The sequence below is a fragment of the Erithacus rubecula genome, assembly GCF_903797595.1.
Source record: "Erithacus rubecula genome assembly, chromosome: 1".
NCBI lineage: Eukaryota > Metazoa > Chordata > Aves > Passeriformes > Muscicapidae > Erithacus > Erithacus rubecula.
The window spans coordinates 16,138,676-16,160,477 of NC_136658.1; the positions used below are offsets into that span (position 1 = coordinate 16,138,676).

The window sequence follows — 21,802 nt, forward strand, 5'->3', positions numbered from 1 at the left end:
AAAATTATAATAATTTGACGGAAGGGGCTTTATATTCTCCATATCAAAGAGAAGCTTCTGCCTTTATTGGCAGACACCTGTTCTCCAAACCAGGAGAGCAGGTCACGCTTTGGCTTTGCTAGTTCCACTCTGCCCCAGGGGCCTCCAGCCTGCGCCTTAGCAGAGGGACTGGGGAGGGTGTGACTGCCGGGCGCAGAGCACCAGATTGCCCAGCCCCGACTCCTCTGGCCGTCTGTGCGAATCCCAGAGGGACACAACGCTCTGTAAATCTGCAAATGTGTGCCACAAGCCGCCCAGGCCGCAAACAGCCCCGAGCCACCTCCTGCCCCCGCGGCGGCGCGTCTGCCGGCGGGACACGGACCTTGCACCCAGCCGTGCGCCGCAGCCAATGGGAGCCCGCCGCCGCAGCCGTCGGCCCCGCAGCCAATGGGAGTCCGTGGGCAGCCGCTGTTGCCAGGTAGAACAGTGACCCCCCTCCGCGCATGGCTCGGCTCTGAAAGCCAGGACTTGGGGGGGGGGGGGTGGGTGATCGGGCACTCCGCAGCTCCGACAACCAATCAGAACACAAAACCCTCCACCGCGCGCTTGGATTGGCTGTAGCCCCAGGACTGATTTGAGCAAGAGCCAATGGGAGGCGGCGAGGGGGAGGAGGCGCGTGATTTGAATCGGGGACGAAACCGCCGAACGCGCTACGGCGAGCGGGGGGGGTCCGAGCGCCCAGGCCGGCGCCATGGAGCCGCGCTGCTCCGCGGAGCACGATGCGGCGGTGCGGGAGGGGCTGCGGCACAGCAACGCCCGCTTCATGCTCTCCATGAGCCGCATCCTGGAACAGGTGAGCCGTGCGAGCGGGGCGGCCGCGGGTTGCGGGCCGCCTGAGCTCCTCCCGTCCTGAGGCGGGCGGGGGCTGAGAGCAGCGGCGCGGTCTGTGCGGAGCTTTGGCAGGAGCGGGCCGGGAGAGGCAGCTCCCGGAACGCAGCCTCAAAACGGGCACCTGGGGCTGCCAGGGCTGGGAACGCGACTGAGTCACAAGAGCGCGATGACCTGATTGTGTCCTTAACCGCGATCAGCTTGCGTCAGAGGAGGAGTTTTCCATGAAAAGAAAGCGGGAGACTCCCTCGGTGCTTTGTGTTAAAGGTGTGGGAATGCTCCTCCTCCGTGCACAGACGCTCGCGTTTATTCCGGCATTACTCCTTTTATTCCGAATTTCGGGAGATGTTTTGTGCTGCCACCGGGCTGAATCTGGCTCTAGAAGGTTTTTCTCGTCTTAGGTGGGGGCTGCTTTTAGTCTCTGCAATGCAAGTTTGTGTGAAACTGTAAGAGAGTGACTTAAGTGCTTTTGAGAACTCTCTGGAGCCCTGTTTTGGCACTGGCTGGCTTAGACCTTGAGGCTTGAATGTCTTGCACACGTGTTTAAAATACACTGGTTTCTTCTAGGAGTTAATATATCCAGATCGCTTAGCCAATAAAACAACACACTGATAACTTCGTGTTTAGGATAAAACAAAGAATTATCCTAAAAACAATGCATTAAATGAATGTAAAGGTGTTGTTTTGATCGTTTGTTCTAATATTTCATGCTTTTTTTTTTTTTATTTAGTATAATCATCCTTTTGAAGATGACTTCGTTGTTTCCCTGGATACTCTCACTTATCAAACACCTGAGGGTAAGAACTCCTTGAAGCTACAAGTTTACATTCTTTATCTTTAGACTTAGTAAAGCATACAAGTGTTGGCATCTACAGTATAAGGTTGACAGATGCTCACTAAGGTATGACATTTCATAGGTAGACTTTGGTATAATACTAAGAGTTTACTTTACTCATATGTGCACTTTTAGTCTATTTCATGCTCCCATTTAAAACAAGACAATAGTTATTATCAAAGTTCAGGATAAAAATGGGTAATATTTGGATGATTTATAAGAAGAAACGTAATGGAGACGACTGAGAGGAAGCAAAGGACAGAGGAGGGGGAAAAACAATTAAAAACCTTGTGGGGTGAGATAAAGATTAGTAGAAAAACACTTCAAAAGGTATGAAGGTACATTTATTGACAGAACTGAAAAGAAGGTAATGTGAACTAAAACCTTTAGAGTACTTTCCCCCTCACCCCCAGCCTTTTTTTCTTTCTCAACAACACCACAGGGAAACAAAAACATGGGAGTTTTGGTCAGCAAATCACTTTTAAAATTTGTTCTTATTTCGCTTAGGGAGAAGAGTTTCTTTTGCTATGCCATTGGTTCCTTTCTGCAGGAGAGAGTTTTCTGTTAACTTTTTTAACGTGGTTTTAATTTTTACAAGTCACAGTCTTACCCAAAACCTGCTTCAGTGTGGGTCAGTCAATGGGCAGAGCAGTCTTCTCACAACTATTTTTTTTCCTTGGGCCATTAGTTCATGGGCTGCAATTTTTAAGGATGAGCTGTTCTAGTATAAAAGCAAGGTTCTCTTACTCTATCTCTGGAACCAAGGGTCTCTCTCTCTCTCTCTTCAAGCCTCTCACCAGATCACAGCTTCTCAGCATTCACACGTTCTAGCAGGATTACTTTTTTATCATGGGCTGTGAGTTGAATTCTCCATCCTTCTATTCACTTCACAACTTACAGGGAAATAAGTATTGTATTTGAAGTAAGTAATAAGTATTGTAAGTATTATAGTCCTCACCACAGCTTGTAGAACAATTCCATCTCCAAGGCCCAGAGCACCCCTTCCTCCCTCTCCTTCCTTTGCACCGACTTTAGTGTCCCTAAGTTGCTCTCTTTGTGTGCCTTCACCTTTCCCTATTCTCTGATTCAGGAGAGAATTGGTGTCTGTAGGTTCACCTGCTCTCAAGTTCTTTCAGCTGCAAAGCTTGTATACAGTTCTGCATTGTTGAAAGCTAGACTCAGCATGTATTGCCTTGGCTGTCTTCTCAATTAACTTGGATTACTGTATTCCGTTGGTTTCCCCTAAATTTTTATTTCAGCAAGTGTAGTGGAGACTGTTCAGATTTGATAATGCTTTGTTGTTCTGTAACATGTTTTTCCTAAATGTTTGTTTGTTTGTTACAAGAAAAGATGTGTTAATATTTTTACTTTTTTTTTTCTAGGACCAAAAAAATGGGGGCAAGTGTCAAGAAAGGAAATTAAAAAATGGAAAAAGGAAATGTTTAAGGTATTTAATAATACAGTCCTACCATGCAGCCAAAAGCAGCACTTTTTCTTTATGTATGTGTAGATAGATAGAATTATATTCTAATTTTGCCGTGCTATATAATATTTTAGGTAGTATTAATGAGATCAATTTCTGCCTTAAAACTGGGTTTTAGAATAATTTAAGATGTTCAGATGCATTAGACTAAAATAGTTGACCATTTATCAGTGGTTAGCATCACTTGTAAACCAGCTTTTTTTTTTTTTTTTTTTTTGTAATTTCTGTCTGCTGAGAATGTCTATTTTTGGAACTGATCAGAATCTTTTCAGTGAAGTTAACATATTGAATCAATTTCTCTTGGTTCAGGTAATCAGCTCATCAATTACACAGGGCTTCCTGATCTTTTAGTTTTTGGGTTTTTTTCCCTCTGAAATATTTAATTATCAAAGTAATTGAAGAATCTCTGCAGTGTGTCAGATAAGCCCATGGCCTGTGTGGTATGCCTTGGTAGTTAACACAGAGTGAGGGCATGAGGAATGAATTTCAGTCCAAGGGAACAAGGGTGGATGTAACAGAGACCAAAAAGAGGATGTATTTGTGGCTCCCTTTCCACTCCTCTTGCACAGCCTACTCGGCGTTGCTGCACCAGTTTCCCAACTAAATCCATTAAAGACTCTAAGGGAAATTCTGTCTTAGCCTCTTATGTGGACCAAGGGATGTTCTTGCAGTGATTTTTAGCAGCAAAAGTAAGGGGAAAAGTGGTCAGGTGAGTTTTACTAGATATTTGTGGCTTTTCTGGTCAGGCCATGGGAAAACCTGAGGAAATCAAATGGCTATGTAGTTGTGGGCTATTCTAAAGTAAATAAAGGCAATAATTAAAATTATTTTGCTATTCTTGGATTATTCTGACTGGTTTTTTTTTTTTTTTTTTTATTGCAGCGTAATAGGCCAAGTCAATGGAATACAGGTAAAGTGTTTAAAAAAAAACCTGCTATAAATTATCTTATCCAAAGAGTCTTGTCTTAAAAGAAGATATCCAGGTTCATGCAAAACCCTTTAGAATACTCACTGGGTTTTGTGTGACAACCATCTAATTAAACAGCAATACTTATGTTCAAAAGGATTCAGAAATGTAATTTAAAGTATTTAAGATGAGTGAATACATTATAATTTGTGGTACTATCATAACAAGTTGATTTAAATAAGCATTCCTTATCAATTAATCAAAGAGTTTTTTGTTGTATTTGTCAGTTTTGTCCAATAACCATGGAATCTTAACAGTTCCAAACCTGACTTATGTGCATGTAGTGGAGAAATATGAATGTTGTTAGCTTTTTGAAAATTACTAGATAAGTGGGCATATTAAAAAATATGTACTATAAGAATCTAATGAATCTCCATACTGGGCTATCAAACACTTAGCAGATTGTTCAGTATATTCAATGAATCCAGGAAAAAGTAGGATACAGTTACTTCATTAGAAATCAAGTTCCAGGATATAAATCAAAACAAGTCTGTACACCAAAGTGTAAATATGATACTGCTTAGGGGGATTTGTGACATCTGAGCATTTTTCTGAAAAGAAGTTGTCTGTTCCAACAAAATATATATTTTTACTGGGATAAATGATGGGGGAGAGGGAATTTTCCAGTATAGTTCAGTAAAGATATGTTGGGCTGTATTTGCTCAGGATTTTGAAGTGGTGGTTTTACACTGTTATTTTATGGCATTCATCTGAGAAACTTTTATTTGGAACACCACTGGACAAAGCACTGCCTAGCACCTTTCTTCCTCCACAACACTACCAGAAAATTGCTCCATACAGTGGTCAGGTACAGGCTTTGAAGAAATTTAAATGTAGAGCTGGCAAATAAGGGTCTGGTACAAAAAGTTTCAGATGGTCCAGACCTTTACCTCTTGCTCCATTTAGCTGATGGGGCCAAGTAGTGCAATATTTGGCTAGTCTGTGGTAAAACTTGGAAAGAAAGTAATTTTTTTTTTCAAAGATAAGGTATTTGACATCTTTTAGAAGAAATATTTTGCTAATCTTTGCTGGTCTAATTCAAGATCTGAATGTCTTAGAAGCTCTTAAAAGAAAGTAGTTTACTTGGCATTCTTTAATGCTACAAAGTCTTGATCTTATTAATTTTAGATTTAGTGTATTGCATTACAGATGACATAGAAAAGCAGAAAAATGGGTAATATGTATTTTTGCAGCTTCTAATGTAACTCAAGAAAAGTATTATTTAAATTTTTTTAAGTTATCTTATCTTAAGGAAGAAATATCTAACTAAATATTAAAGTTGGATGAATAGCTTTCCTTATAAAAAACAAGCCTGCATAGATTTGCATTTACAATATATTTAGAGAATATTTACATGTTCTATAAAAAAATATTACATATTCTATGAAAAAAAGAATCTCATCAAATGTATCCAGGTTAAGAAAACCCTATCTTGCTCTGACTTTTTTTGAAACACAAAGACACATGAGTAAAGATTTGAGCTGTCTGGTTGTGGTTGCTGTTAGCCTTAAAAAAAATCTAAAAGACAAAACATCCAACACATCTAAAGCCCTCAACCCAAAAAAGGAAAAAGATACTTCTTACTATGGGTTATTGAAACTAATGCATGAATTTTACTTGTTTATTCTTAAGTAGACCTATGTGTTTTGTAAGACACGTAAAGTATTGTGCAATTAAGTGTAAACATTAAACCAAATATTTATCAATTAACTTCTTCCCCTGGAATATAAGTTGTGTTTTTTCCAACTCACAGTTCTGAATTTTGCTAGATTCAAGTTTTGCTGTGTGGATAGAATGTCCAGCACCCTCATCAAGTTTCACTGATTAAAATGACAATCCTTTGAGTGGTGGGTCTTTCTTTTTTAGTATATGGCAGCTCTGAATAGGGGAGGACCAGGTATGTTAAATTTCAGCCTCCAAGAGAAGTAATATTTTTGTCATATATTAGCCACTTAAAATGGTTTCTTTCCTTGAATTTTTTTTTTGAAACAAAATATTCTCAGTGGTGTTTCATAGACCTTGCTCAGTAAGGGATTTCAATTGGACAACTGGAAGCTACTGTGTTCTTCTAATTTCCTGTGTCCCCAATCCAGATATGTTTGGAAAATGCACTTTTCAGCTTCTAAAAATACATTGTAAAGGAAGTACTGCAGAACTGTTTTGCAGAATAATGAAGAGTAATTTCCAGAGAAGGTTACAGACTTAAGCCAGAGCCTTCTAGTTACATGTTTGATGAATTTTATGAGAGAATGGTTTTATAGCCACTGGTTGGAAAACTGTGCTTAGAATAATTATCAGTGGTCTGTGTCCAAACTTGAGGGAAACATGGGGGATTTTTTTTGCAGGATTTGTCCTGTGCACTTGATTGGTTTATACTTTAAGTAAATAACAGAAGTGAGGATACCCTTAATTACCTCTCAGATGATACCAGGTAGGACTGACCACTGGGAAAGGTGTCTGACAAATGTGGGCTAAAACTTCAAGTAAAATTTGTTCAATTTCCTGCAAAGAAGTTCAAAGTAGTAGACTTATTTTGGAATAATCAAGTGCTGAAGAGACCATTTTGAAAGCAACTTGAGCCAACCAAGGGTATCACACTCCACTGTAAAAACAGCACATACCATGCTAGAAGATAGGCACAGGTGCCTTGAACACAAAGCACACAAAACAGGTTTCCTGCACTGTTCAAGAGTGATAAAAAGTGTGCTGGAGTACTTTGGTTTGTGTTTCATAGTACTGTGATTGGCCAGAGTGAGTCAGAAAAAGAAACCAATTACTAAAGTCACTGTGATAAGACATAAATAGGGAGAAAAATAAAAGAAATTTAAAACAAAAATTACAAGAGGGGATAGATATTGTAAAAGTAATAGAACTTTTCTTTTTTTTTTTTCCCCTCCCATTCATGCTAAGAAATACCAAAGCAACAGAGCAGTGATTTTGAAGATGAACACTCAGCAGTACAACAGGTATGGGCACCACATTGCATCTGTTTTTATGGAGTGTTCCAGGCCAGGCTGTGGAAGGCTTTGAGCAGTCTGACCATCAGAGAGTTTGGTACTAAATGATCTTTAAGGTCCCTTCTGACCCAAACCATCCTATGATAGCCTCTTTGAGAAAATGTATTTATGTAGTCAAAAGCTAAGAAATTATTTATGAGCAGGTGGCCCTGTACCACGATATCAGTTGTGGATCTAAGCTGAATTATCAGGTTTATTTGAAGGTGAAGAGAGAGCAGTTGGATATAGGCTTTTAATCATCAAATGCCTTTTTATTTAGACAATATGTGGGTCTAACTTGTAGAAGTATTTGTAAAATCTGTATAGTCTAGAATAGCTCCTTTTGACTCTAAGTTTGTGTATAGATTTGTTAATAAAGATGGTGACTTGCAGAGAATTTATGGAATACAACTGTTTGTTTCACTATCACCACCCCTCAAAAAATTAAGCAAGTACTGAAAGCAGAAAATTTTACAGGTTAATTAATATAGCTTAAGTTATCAGGTATTAAAATTCTTTTCATGTGCTTTTAAGGAATCTTCTGAGAAATCTTGTGTGGATACATCCGATTCAGGTGGGTTTTTTTAATTTACTACTTTTAACTTGTTAAGAAAATTTTTCATCACTTTCTAATATAGTAAAATTAGTTTTTATGAACATTCTGTACCGTTTCAGAAGGTAGACAAAAGGAATAGCAAGAGTCTGAGGTATGGGTAGTTTTATGAAAGCAATATTAATATTCCTCTTTGAAATTTCAGTACAGATTCCCTGATACATTGGAAAGTCAGTGTGGAATATGATCAACTGTCCTTTCTTAGTAAAGAAAGGAACAGTGAAATATAAACCTTGGCCTGGATGTCAGTGGGAATTTTATTAGTATTAAAAGAGATGCATCAAATATTAGGGGAGTGGTAAACAGAGGCTTGGAGTCAATTGCAACAATTTTTCAGCTGTGCTTGTAAAGGTTTTTACATCAGTCTTGTGAAGTTTTGTGGAGAGGTTTTGACCTTATATTCCCAAATAATTATTTGATTGCATTAATTAGTGGAATCAGTCTTTGAGGTTTTTTTTTTAGTATTTAAAACTAGTATTATTCAAGATTTTTTATACTTGAGCAAATAAAAACTTTAATTTTTCAAAGATTAAGCTATGGCTGGGCAGTAGTTAGAAGTTAATGGAGGAAAGAGCAGTTGCAGTAAAGTATGGTTAGCTTAGGCTTTAAATATGCAGGTATTAAATTAACTTGTTCATATACATAGCTACCTCTAAAGCTGGCAATTACTTCCCTGTTGAGGGAAATATTTCTTACTATTATTTGACAGGAAAATGTCAAATAAGTATTTGAATAATAAAATAATTTATGCTGATATAGAAAGCAGACTTTTTTTTCTTAACCTGCTCAATGAAATAGAGGAAAAAAATTTGAGGCAGCTGTAGTTTGGCTCCTGTAAGAGTATGTTGTCTTTTGCACTTTTGGGAAAACTGAGTGAAGTGCTTCAGACTGGTATTTTCACAGCAGCATACAAGTAAGTGACTTCTCTTCCTATAAATGGTCTAGGAAGAGATGGGAGACAAGGAGTTTTAAAATATATTTTGCTTTCTGAAATCTTTAATATAACACTTAAAGAAGCGATTGCAAACAAGATTTCTTTGTCCTTCGTTTCTCCAGTCGAGTCATTTATGAACCCACAAACCATAGTTTTCAGCTGGAATTGAAATGGAAATGTAATGGTTAAAATTTATAGTGTAGAAAACTATTTTATAGAATGAAAACAGTGCAATCTGTGTGTTTAAACAGTATTTGTTTAAAAACATTCCTGTTTTGAATGCAGCTATATTTTATTTAATGTTTACCTTCAAATTGCAGGTGAAGAAAGTAGTGATATAGTCTCAGTAAGAAGAAAACTTAAGGGCATTCACCTCCAGGTAAAAATTTTGGATGTCTAATATGTTAATCAACTGATTTTGTGTTCAGTAGAAACTATTAACTCTTAGAATTGTTCACACATGCCCCATGAGATGATAGAGTCAGCAAAAGACTCCATCTTAATGCACATTTTTAGCCAAGGAGGAGTTCAATAAATAGTGTCACAAAGAGCAATGACAAGTGATATTATTGTCTTGGTAATACCAGTAGGGCAGAGAAAGCCACAGAATGGCTTACAAGTACATGCAATGTACACCAAAAGGCAACTCTGAAGTTTTCATAGGTAAAGAAAAAGAGTGGCCAGATGGATCATAAGGTGAAAACACCTCTAAAAAGTATGGTCATTGATCTGAGAGCCTAGCATATATTGGTAATATGATTTAAAGCAAATGGTAAATCTGTAATAATGGCAGACATGTAATGTGTAAGAAAAGCAGACTGGACCCTTCTACTGTTGCTTCCCAAACTAGACTGTGATCAGGACTGCCCAGAGTATTTACACTGTTGAAGAAAAATGAACACACACTTTGTGTGTGCAGCCCTTTTAATCCTGTGTTCTGCTTGCTCAAACACCTTTACCAAAAATGGGATTTACTTCCCTTACTTGTTGAGCATAGTGCTAGTGTCCTCTCTCTGACAGCAGCTCATACAATCTGCTTCAGAAAGTGACAGTTTGACTAAGGAATTGCCTTTTCTTACAAAATTCTCTTAGATTTTACATAGAGGGTTATTGCAGGATAGACCTTAATTTGTATTTGAGCTCTCACAGGGTGGGAAGAATACATGTAAAAATTTGCAGCTGTAATAATCAGAACTTTGTAACCCTTTCCCTTTTTTCTTTTCTTTTCCTCTTGGGGTTTGTGGGTTGATTTTTGGTTTGGGTTTTTTTCCATAAAATGTGTACATTAACAATAAATTTATGTTGGTTGTATATCCTCATGTGAAGATTGCCAGTTTGCAGTGAATCTGAATAATCAGTTTGGAGCTGTCTCTGCCAGTAGTTTCTATACGGTTTAATAATTTTATTTTCCTCTAAGAATCTGAATGTAGATGATGGACAAATGCAAAAGAAAGGAAGAGTTCAAGTGGATTTGATAGTACAAGCTGATGAGACAGAAATACCCAAATGGATAACGGTACCCTATTTCTCCTCTTCTCAGTTATTAGCTACTTGGAATCAAATAAGAGCTCTTTAAGTGGGTAGCACAATGAATTCTAACACAACTTCTCTGTGGTTCTGCCATTGTCTTTCTGCTTGTTGTCTGTGTAAAAGTTATAGGGTCTTGGCATTTTGACAGCTATGATATGGAAGAAACAGAGCCAGTGATTTACACATTCATCTTCACTTTTTTGCTTTATTCTTTGAACCATGATGTGCAGGTTGATCTTTGAGCTGTACATCCTCTAAAAATCTAAATTTGAGCTTTGCAGTGATAAAAAATGAATTAGCTTTATTTTGTTTTGGGGGGTGAGGAAGATCAGAGGTGATGTGTGGTGATACAGGGTACAGCTTGTCCTTTCTCCTTGAGCTGCCAGAGACAGCCAGATTATTCAGGGGTCTGTGTATATATGTCCATGGATAAGTTCTTATATTTAGGAAGGGGATTAATGCACGGTACATAATGTCTAAGTTGAAAAGAAATGATCAATAGCTTTCCAAGATTAAACTAGTAACTCCTGAAAGTTCTCATTGCGGTCTTGGACTAGATGTCTTCCATTTTGTCTGGACTTGGCTGAGCCCCTAAAGGCCATAACTGTACATGACCCAGAATAGCAAGAGGAGAGGGAGTCACAAGTAAGTTTTGATGTTATCTTTAACATGCAAAAAACTCAGAAGAATAGTTGGTTTTTTCTTTCTTTGTTTTTCAGATAACATCTCCACGTTCATCCAAAGGTCATGGTTTGACTTCACCAGTGAAGGAACCGTTTGGTACAATGAAGTTTTTTGTCTCTTGGTCAAATATCTTAAGTAGAAAATGTGGTTTTATTGAAATTCATTGGAAAAAAATACTTCATTTCCATTAAATGCAATGGCATGATTTGTCCAGCTAAGAAGTGGAATAGGCTGGATTTCAGAAGGAAATTAGACATGATTTTGGTTATGGCAAAATGTATTTGAAAAATGGAAATAAATAACTTGCATACATAAATCCAGATTTTCATATGCAGCCTCAGGGGCTGATATGCAGGGTCAGAAATTTCAGTAGCATTAGGTCACTGTAGTAAATATTTTTTAGTTCTGCTTGTACATGTCGTTTGTCTTTTGGGACAAGAGAGTGAAGTGCTTCAGACTCTGGTATTTTCATTATTCACTTTTCCTCCTCTTATGAATGGTCTGTGAAGACACTGGAGAGATTTGTTGAAACCTCCATGAGTTCCAGCTACCTCCAAATACTGTAAGATGTAGTAATTAGATTCTTAGGGATATGGGATTGGATTCCTCACACAAGAAATGAGTTCACCCTGGTGTTTTGGCTGTATGGTGTTTTGGCTGTTTTGGTAGGGTTTTTTTGGGCTTTTTTTGTTTTTTCTTGGTTTGGTTCTGGTTGGTTTTTTTAATACATAAGAAGTTACCAATAGGACATACTAACTTAAGCAAAAATCTGTCCTTAGCTGCTTTGGCTAAAAATTTTAGTTTTGGCATGTGTTTTCAATTTTTAGTATTCATTTAGAATACTTCCCACATCTCAGTGAGGGCAGAGTTCCTTCCAGGTATTATATGCCATTTTTCTATTGAAAGTATGCAAAGCCTGTCTACAGCAGGTAAAAGTCAAGTGGAACAGCTTTTACCTGGACCTGCAAGTATTAGTCTATCCTTAACAGGGGTAGTTATTAGGATTACCCTCTTTGCTTTCACAGGAAGTAATATGGCAGAGTATATCTGAACAATTACTTGTTTCTAGTAGGATACTGTCACAGAAAAATGAATTTACTTGGGCAAAGGGATGAATAAGTTATAATTTAGGTAATAATTCTGTTTGGGTGCATCTCCTGTGAAAAAGCTTTCTGTATTATAGGTCATATTTTTGAGAGAAAGGTGAGAACTTTCCTTTTTTTCTTCTCTGTTCTGCTTTGAGATGCAAATGAGTTACTGAATTTCCCTTTTGGCCTTTAAAAGCATTTTCAGGTTCCCTGGAGAAAATACTTTTATTTTTCCATTCTCTGCCACAGACCTCTGCTAATAACTGAAGTTCCAGTGATTTGAAAGTATGCTTGCCAGTACATTGAAGATAGACTAAAATTAGTTTTTGGAGGATTAACTTGGAGAATATTCCACAAATAAACTCATTCTATGATACAGGATGTTTTCTAATAACTTATAATTGATGTGATGAAGTCAATTGTTCCTGGACATAGGAGTTGCTCTGTTATTTCAAGAACTGCCTATTTTTGTAGCAGTCTAGTCTGTTCATCTTGATGAACATTTAGGAAGCAATCTGACAGGTTTGTGCCCAATTCTACTGGAGGAAGACGATTGTATGGCCAAAACAGCAATATTAGAATGATATGATGAGGCAGTCATGTGGTAGGTATCATCACCAAGATTTTTTTTCACTCACAGTTTCCAGGGTTATTCTCTTTACCTTTTTCCTTCCCTCTGGTGACTCCAGGGAAATTCAGAAATCAGGGCTTAAAGTGCACTCATATATTTTATGCTCACGGATGACAGATTTTAGCTAATGATGAATTAGAAAGTCTGGCTACATCTAGGAAAAAATATATTGCTGTGTTTCATCCACAAAAATATTTATAGAACACCTAAAACCTGAGTTTAAAGTTTCAGATTTGTTTTTTCATAATATCAAGTGTGCCTGATTTCTCACTTTGAGTTCCAAGCTGGTTTTGCCAATAGGAGGCTACTAAGAGGAAGTGTGATAGAAAGTCCTTGCTATCTTTGTTTGGATATTTAGGAATGTAGTGGGAATTATGCCTTAATGAATAATGAACCTTACAAAGCAAGAAAAGAAAGAGCTGTAAAAAATATTTTACTCCCTGAAATGTTTAATATATAAATATTAATATATGTTTGTCTTTATAAATAGTAACAAATGTTTACTATATAAAATGTTTAATATTCTAGTCTTAAAGAAGTGCTTGCAAAAATGTGTTCTTTACCCTTTGTTGCTCAAGTCATTCATTAGCCCACAAACCATGCTTTTCAATTAGAAATGAAATGGGAATGTAATACAGCTAAAATTTTTAGTGTAGAAAACTATTTTATAGAATGAAAACAATCCAGTCAATAACTTGGATGGTGTGTGTTTAAAAACATTCCTGTTTTGAATGCAGCTATATTTTATTTAATGTTTACCTTCAAATTGCAGGTGCAGGAAGTGGTGATATAGTCTCAGTAAGAAGAAAACCTAAGGACATTCACCTCCAGGTAAAAATTTTGGATGTCTAATATGTTCATCAAATGATTTTGTGTTCAATAGAAACTATTAACTCTTAGAATTGTTCACACATGCCCCATGAGATGATAGAGTCAGCAAAAGACTCCATCTTAATGCACATTTTTAGCAGAGAAAGCCATAGAATGGCTTACTAGTACATGCAATGTACACCAAAAGGCAACTCTGAAGCTTTCATAGGTAAAGAAAAAGAGTGACCAGATGGATCATAAGGTGAAAACACCTCTAAAAAGTATGGTCATTGATCTGAGAGCCTAGCATATATTGGTAACATGATTTAAAGCAAATGGTAAATGTGTAATAATGGCTGCTAGAAGAAAAGCAGACTGGACCCTTCTACTGTTGCTTCCCAAACTAGACTGTGATCAGGACTGCCCAGAGTATTTACACTGTTGAAGAAAAATGAACACACACTTTGTGTGTGCAGCCCTTTTAATCCTGTGTTCTGCTTGCTCAAACACCTTTACCAAAAATGGGATTTACTTCCCTTACTTGTTGAGCATAGTGCTAGTGTCCTCTCTCTGACAGCAGCTCATACAATCTGCTTCAGAAAGTGACAGTTTGACTAAGGAATTGCCTTTTCTTACAAAATTCTCTTAGATTTTACATAGAGGGTTATTGCAGGATAGACCTTAATTTGTATTTGAGCTCTCACAGGGTGGGAAGAATACATGTAAAAATTTGCAGCTGTAATTATCAGAGCTTTGTAACCCTTTCCCCTTTTTCTTTTCTTTTCCTCTTGGGGTTTGTGGGTTGATTTTTGGTTTGGGTTTTTTTCCATAAAATGTGTACATTAACAATAAATTTATGTTGGTTGTATATCCTCATGTGAAGATTGCTAGTTTGCAGTAAATCTGAATAATCAGTTTGGAGCTGTCTCTGCCAGTAGTTTCTATACGGTTTAATAGTTTTATTTTCCTCTAAGAATCTGAATGTAGATGATGGACAAATGCAAAAGAAAGGAAGAGTTCAAGTGGATTTGATAGTACAAGCTGATGAGACAGAAATACCCAAATGGATAACGGTACCCTATTTCTCCTCTTCTCAGTTATTAGCTACTTGGAATCAAATAAGAGCTCTAAGTGGGTAGCACAATGAATTCTAACACAACTTCTCTGTGGTTCTGCCATTGTCTTTCTGCTTGTTGTCTGTGTAAAAGTTATAGGGTCTTGGCGTTTTGACAGCTATGATATGGAAGAAACAGAGCCAGTGATTTACACATTCATCTTCACTTTTTTGCTTTATTCTTTGAACCATGATGTGCAGGTTGATCTTTGAGCTGTACATCCTCTAAAAATCTAAATTTGAGCTTTGCAGTGAAAAAAAAAGAATTAGCTTTATTTTGTTTTGGGGGGTGAGGAAGATCAGAGGTGATGTGTGGTGATACAGGGTACAGCTTGTCCTTTCTCCTTGAGCTGCCAGAGACAGCCAGATTATTCAGGGGTCTGTGTATATATGTCCATGGATAAGTTCTTATATTTGGGAAGGGGATTAATGCACGGTACATAATGTCTAAGTTGAAAAGAAATGATCAATAGCTTTCCAAGATTAAACTAGTAACTCCTGAAAGTTCTTATTGCCATCTTAGACTAGATGTCTTCCATTTTGTCTGGACTTGGCTGAGCCCCTAAAGGCCATAACTGTACATGACCCAGAATAGCAAGAGGAGAGGGATTCACAAGTAAGTTTTGATGTTATCTTTAACATGCAAAAAACTCAGAAGAATAGATGGTTTTTTTTCTTTGTTTTTCAGATAACATCTCCACGTTCATCCAAAGGTCATGGTTTGACTTCACCAGTGAAGGAACCGTTTGGTACAATGAAGTTTTTTGTCTCTTGGTCAAATATATTAAGTAGAAAATGTGGTTTTATTGAAATTCATTGGAAAAAAATACTTCATTTCTATTAAATGCAATGGCATGATTTGTCCAGCTAAGAAGTGGAATAGGCTGGATTTCAGAAGGAAATTAGACATGATTTTGGTTATGGCAAAATGTATTTGAAAAATGGAAATAACTTGCATACATAAATCCAGCTTTAGTGACAAAATTCAGCATTATTTATCTCACTGTAGGCAATATTTTTTAGTTCTTCCTATTGTAAAGTCAGGGAATGTAATACAGTGGCTTTGAGTCTGTCCATAACTGGTAGTCAAAGTGGTACTTTGCTACTAAACTTTCTTCAGAATCTTTCCAGACTTGGTGCAATCCTATGAGTTTTGCTGTAAATATTTGTGGCTTAACAACCACAAAAAGCATTATTTTCATCATGTTTTTGAAAGCTAAAGCTGCCCTTTTACTTTCCAAATGCAAAGCTTTCAAGGAACACAGGAAAAAAAAGTAATAAAACCTTTTGGATAACACTGTTACTTTTGATCAAGAGTCACAAAGAGCAAAGAAGTCTTCCTCTGCAATGAATATCTTTATATTATGGTACTTTTCATAATGAGTGTTGTCCAATACATTTAATTTTTCTTCTATAATATGTGAATTCTATGTGGTTAGGAATTGTATTAATTTCTTCCATAATTGATTGCATGTTAATCATCCGTTTTAGCTTGGCACTAATGGATGTTTAATTAATAATTAAGCTTAGCACTTAATGAAATATTATATTACAGTAAGTCTATCTGGGTCATATGCAGCTGTTTTGAAGTCATACAGTAGATTACTGGGAGTGTCTTAATAGGTTTGGTTTTTTTTGTGTCTTCCGTTTTTGTTTTTTGACTCATTGTCATTCTTGGTTTGTTTTGTTGGTCTTTTTTTCTGAATAGGCAATCAAGCTGCTGTTTGTAGAAAGAAGCTAGAATTGTTAAATGAATGTTCTTCCTCCATATATCTACAGTTACATCATTCTGGTGCTCTCAGTTCTTCAAATACAATAGCCTCACCCAGACATAAAACTAGTCCAGAACTGAGCTTGGCTTTTCATGATAGTATTCTTGGAGAATATCAGTATGCAGATGAGGACTGCTCCTGGAGCAACACAACTCTTGGAGACTTGTATCCAGCAATGGTAGAGATATTTTCTAAGCTCATGACAAAGCATTCTCAGAGGAAGGTGTTAAAGTACATGTTGGGACACTTAAGGTTCAAGAGACGGCATTCTAAAAGACCAAAGCTCAATGTCACCCTACCCAAAATGAGAGGGTTCAGACCCTCTAAACTAAAGAAAGTGTTTCACAGCACAAGTAGCTGTAGAAGTGAAGACAACTGGAGTCCAACTTTTGGAAATGAGAGCAGAGAATTCTCTTGTGACAATTGCCTCATTAATAATTCATCTGATCTGGTGCCTTATACTGATACACATCCACTCAAAATGGGCTACTCTAACTCAAGTTTAGAACATTTGGCCCCTGGAAAGGGCCAAGAAGTTTACAAATACACTGCTTTTCCTGATGTTATGGATAGAATGGGAGAGACATTTCTAGTTGAAGATGAATTACAGACTACTGCCTCACCAAGGAATTCAGAATATGCAGAAAGTGAAAAACTGGCTTACAAACGTTTCTCAGAACCCAGTTTTATAACATCTACTGCCAGTTCATATTTAAGAGCACTTCATTTTGTAAAAAAGAGTGAGACTCAGAAAACTGACTTTTGTGTTGTTACCTCAGAGGTGCATTCATCTGCTTGCAGTTTCCCTGGCAATAGTAACAATTCTATGCCTATCATAAATTGTTCTCCTGCAAAATCATCAAATACTGCATTCATGTATACTGAAAAAATAATTTCTGAAAGACAAACTTCTTTCCAGCACAAAGGCTCATTTTCTTCCTGGTTTATGAAGCAGAATCCTTCAAAGACACCCAATAAATACAAAGATGCATTTGATGAACTCTACTACAAAGTGTGTTCTGAAAAATTCCAAAAGTCTTTGACATTGACAAGACCTCTTATAAACTCACAGAACCATGAAGAAAAAGGAAGATTAGTGAAGAGTAATTTTGGGTGGTCCACTAAAAAGCTTGATACAGAATATGGCAGGATCTGTGAGAAATTGTGTAGCAAGTCTGTTCCAAAATTTCCTTGGTTTCAGACAGCTTCAAATTACAGGAAATATGAAGAAATACAGATGCCTGAAACTGTAAATGCTCTTGTTAATTCTCCTGTCCGAACTTATTCTGCAACTTCCAGAGTTAAAAGAACAGGAAATTTTCAAAACTATCTTCTTTCACCAGAAAAGCGACTGAAACTTATACCAGGACATTGTTTTTCTTCAAAGAAATGTCAAGAGCTTCCCCTCAATAAAAAGGGTAATCTTCAGACAGCTGGCATGGATTTTTTGAGCAACTACAGCAACCCCCACTTCTTTGCAGATCACAATTCTCATTGTCAGGTATTTAAAGGACATTGGGGAAAAAAAATTGTGCACCTTTAGATATTTGGAGAAGGGTTTAAGAATGGATTGGAGCTGCAAGCTGTTGGAACTAGGGATAGCATACTTGCAGTGCTTTTTGATCAGTAAGGATGTTTTCCAGTTGTGGGGGCTTGAGAATATCAGGTGTCCTGTCTCAAGTGAGGAAGCAGTCAATAAATATTAAATTTGAAGTGGTTTTAAATTATTCCATTTTAATAGACAATGTCACTTGTTAAAATGGTCTCAAATAGTGACTCAGTTATGGTGATGTCCTTCTGAAATGATGACATTAATTTTTTAGATGGACAAGGTGAAACAAACAAATTAATATTTGTATGGTTTCACAGGAATCAGTGAACTTGTTGATTTAAATCAGACTCTTGTTTCCAAGTTCACTATCATTTTTTCTGAGGCAAGCTGTGAAATAGTATTTTTTTTTTTTTTTCATGAATGTTAAGTGTTGCTGCTTTATTTTCAGGGCTCTGGATTTCATGATTCTTCAGATAAAACTTTTCTTGATACTGGCACTTCCCTGCAAGGTTAGTTTCAGACACTTTATTAATTTGCGCGAGAGTATTTTCTTAAGGAAAATTTGCCCATTGGAGTATCTCCAATGTTTAAATAGGTTAATACTTAAGCACCATTCTGTAATCTTTGGACTACTCAACATTGTTCTTGCCCTTTCCATCCACTGTTTCTCATCACCAGAATCTGGGACTGCAGATGTGCACCCTAGTTGGCCTGGGGCAATAGAGAATTGCAGCTCTCCCAGGAATGTGAGGAAGTGTCACCGAAGGTAATGGTAATAGCCTCTTTCAAAAAGAGATTTCAAAATGAATTCTTACTGCTCTTGGCCTGAATTAAAGATATGAGGTGACATGCATACTTGTAGAATGAAAATGTGTGTGGGAGAGCCCAAGCTAATCACACCAGTAGACTTGAACACTGAGAGGCAAGTGTCTGGTCTAAACTAGCCAGATTCCAGCAAGGAGAGTTGCTGAGCACAGGACAGGAAGATGACTTAACTGAATACCTACTGTAGTCCTTATCTGGTGTTCATTCTAGAGGCATTTTTTATTTTAGGTATTCTATGGAATTGTTTTGATTGTGGCTGTGTCTTTAAGCTGAGAAGTCCTTTCAGAGAGGAGTGCAGCATATTGTCTTTTAAAAGGACTTGCAAAAGTTGGCCTCTGTGCATCTGGTCATCATTACCTGTATTTTGGCTCTGTGTAAACAAGCAGTGGCTCTGCTTGGATCATATCAGAGATCCTCTCCTCCTGTTGTCACTACTGGCAGTCTCTTTAGTTCTCTGGAAGCATGGCACTCTCCAGTTCCCTGAATGCTGGCCTAATATGTCTGTTTTTCTTAGAATATATATAACTTTTAAAAGAATATCAAGCCTCAGCTCTCTTGGATTTTTAATTACCAAGATTTAATATTCTAAGGATTTAAAAATCATTAGAAGCTCTCTAAAAATTTCTAAAATTTTACCAAAACATTTTTACATGCTTTTTTTGCTCTAACTGTAATGTGTTTCAGTTTAAGGAAATAGGGAATTGAAATTTAGAGGCTTGTGTTACCAATGCATACAATATTGATAAAGATTATATTTGGATTATTTTTGATATAATGGAAGATTGGAGACAAGCTGATGAATATGCAAGGACATTTCTGTGATGTTGAGTATGTCCATTTACCTGAGCAGTTCTTGGATTTCCTTTTGGAAGGAAATCCTTACGTTATCCTGTCTCCCCATACAAAATAGCCATTCCTCTAAGATTAGTTACTGTTCTAATGGAAAAGGTTTTTCTTTCTTTAATGCATATAAGTAGAGAAATCAAGATTTCAGGATTTTCTTCCAGGTCATCTGGAATAAAAATCCATTTCTTTGTTCTTTAATTGCACAAAAACGTGTTTGATTTGTAGCCAAAATGGACTGTCAGCTGGAAAGCTTCCTGAGGCCTGTGGTGTGATATTTTTAGTTTTCTATGGTTCCCAGCAGTGAAGCTTTTTAATGGCTTCAGATCTCTCAGAAGTTTAATGCCTAAGCCATGTGGCAAAATGCTGTATATTCTAATGAATGGCTGTGAAAAGGAATATTGTCTTTCTATCTGGAACTAGATTGCCTTTATCTAGAAGTTGATTAGAAAAGATTTCTGCAAAGAAAATGTTTATAACTAATGAACTTTTCTTCAGCTCTGTGTGAATGCTGTTGTACAGCTTTACTGCTACACTTAATTGTCAGACATAAACCAAATTAGTTCAAAATATGAGAGAAAATTTATGCATTTATGTTCTCACTTATGTCTTTAACTTTTATCTAGTTGTGAATACATTCAAAGATTGCATCTCAGAGTTTAATAGATATAACTATTTATAGTTATATATATATATATAAATATAACTATATATATATATAGTTATAGTTTATATCTACATATATATATATATATATAACTACACCAGTCATTACTTTGGTGTAGTAGCACTATAGAGGCATTAAAATGATACAGCATGAAAAGCTTCCTCTCCATCTGAAAGCACACAGGAAAGCAGACAAGGAGCTGTGTTGCTGTTCACAGTCAAAATGTTCAGATACCTTGCTTTGACAACTTGTTTCAATTTCATTCTGTTCATTGCAGTTTCAACAAATATAGTATTTTTGTGTAATTTACTTGATCATCTAAACAGAGGTTTTGGGTTTTTTTCCTTAGGGTATACAGAAAACTAAGCTACACTGATGAGGATGAGTTGTAGGAATCCCTTGGATGACTCTGGTTAAAGCTCATCAAGAAACATTCATGGACTGATAGAGATAAGACACTTTTATATAGGTTGGGTTTTATTCAGTGTTGCTTCTTCTTCCAAGAGACAAAGGTTTTTAATTATATGTAGGCAATACACAACTAGTTCTGGTTTATACTTTCTTGTAATAAAATCTTTGGGAAAGAGTTTGTTCCTTTTGACAGGGCACTTGACACTTCTTACTCAATTTATGACCAAGTTGGAATTTTATACTTGGCAGTATTTGTAAAGAAATAATCTGCTTTTATAATTTGATAATAAATTTTTATTTTTATTGTATTAATAATAAGGAACAAACTCATTTACCTAAATTCCTGCCTATTCATGTTTTTTGAGTGTATCAGTACAGAACCAGATTCACTGTTGTATGCCATGTTAATTTTAACATTTTTTTCATAGATCACCAAAGTTGATGTAAGCTTTGATTGTTATTGTGTTAGTAACAAGGGACAACCTCATTTACCTAAATTGGTTCTTATTCATGTTTTCTGAATGTACACAGACCCAAATTCACTGCAGTCTGCTATGGCTTGAGTCTGCTATGCAATGTTAATGTTAAAAGTTTCTATGTAAGTTGCTAAAGTTGATTGTTCAATAAAACTTTATAGTAGGTTTGATAATTGTATTTTGTGTTTCAATTAAATTCTATGTTATACAATACATGTTCTAAATAAATAACTGTTCTGAACAAACATCTGCTTTCAACATTTTTATTATACCTATGTGAATTCTCAGGAGGAGTTTGTATACCTGCATGAGCAAATCCAGAAGGAAGAAATTGGTTTTCTTTGGCTTTAGTTTATTTTTACACACACAGGAGGGTTTTATTTTAGCTCTTAAAACCAAAATATTTTTATTTTAAGTATTGTTCTTGAATAGGACAAGAAGCCTGCTCTAGTGAGGTTCTCTCTGCAGTAAGAACTTCTGCACACATTCCATCCTTCACAATTTGGATGTTATCTTTCTTTCCATGACAGCAACAAAATACTGTATTTTAGGAATTCTCTTAGGGCTCTTTTTTCTTCTCTTTCCAGACATGGATGCACTGTAGGAAATAAGTTTTATGAGCTATCTTCCTCTTGGTGTTGTTGAGGTATCTATTTCCCATTATTTCTTGATACAACAGTACTGAGAGATTACATATTTCATTG

At 36.7% G+C, this 21,802-nt stretch overlaps 2 protein-coding genes across 2 annotated transcripts in view; one reads left to right on the forward strand and one right to left on the reverse strand.

The window, feature by feature from the left end:
* The window catches only part of HHLA2 (HHLA2 member of B7 family), a gene marked incomplete at its 3' end in the record, with an annotated part of 497,990 nt that overhangs the window by 290,470 nt on the left and 185,718 nt on the right, over positions 1-21,802 (reverse strand). The gene's annotated exons all lie outside the window — the stretch shown is intronic.
* HJURP (Holliday junction recognition protein) lies at positions 738-21,205 on the forward strand. Its single transcript, XM_079316046.1, has 13 exons — positions 738-832; positions 1,598-1,664; positions 7,063-7,118; positions 7,683-7,722; positions 9,016-9,074; positions 10,945-11,005; positions 13,401-13,459; positions 14,413-14,511; positions 15,241-15,301; positions 16,261-17,825; positions 18,325-18,385; positions 18,555-18,642; positions 20,561-21,205. Exons 1-13 carry the CDS (start codon positions 803-805, stop codon positions 20,601-20,603), a joined length of 2,289 nt encoding a protein of 762 aa, XP_079172172.1. The 5' UTR covers positions 738-802; the 3' UTR covers positions 20,604-21,205.

Bases quoted from the DNA above. Each gene is read 5' to 3' on its own strand.
- HJURP (XM_079316046.1), top strand. From the start codon at position 803: ATGCTCTCCATGAGCCGCATCCTGGAACAG. The intron at 833-1,597 runs GTGAGCCGTGCG...TTTTTTATTTAG, and splicing joins TGAGCCGCATCCTGGAACAG to TATAATCATCCTTTTGAAGA. The intron at 14,512-15,240 runs GTACCCTATTTC...TTTGTTTTTCAG, and splicing joins AAATACCCAAATGGATAACG to ATAACATCTCCACGTTCATC.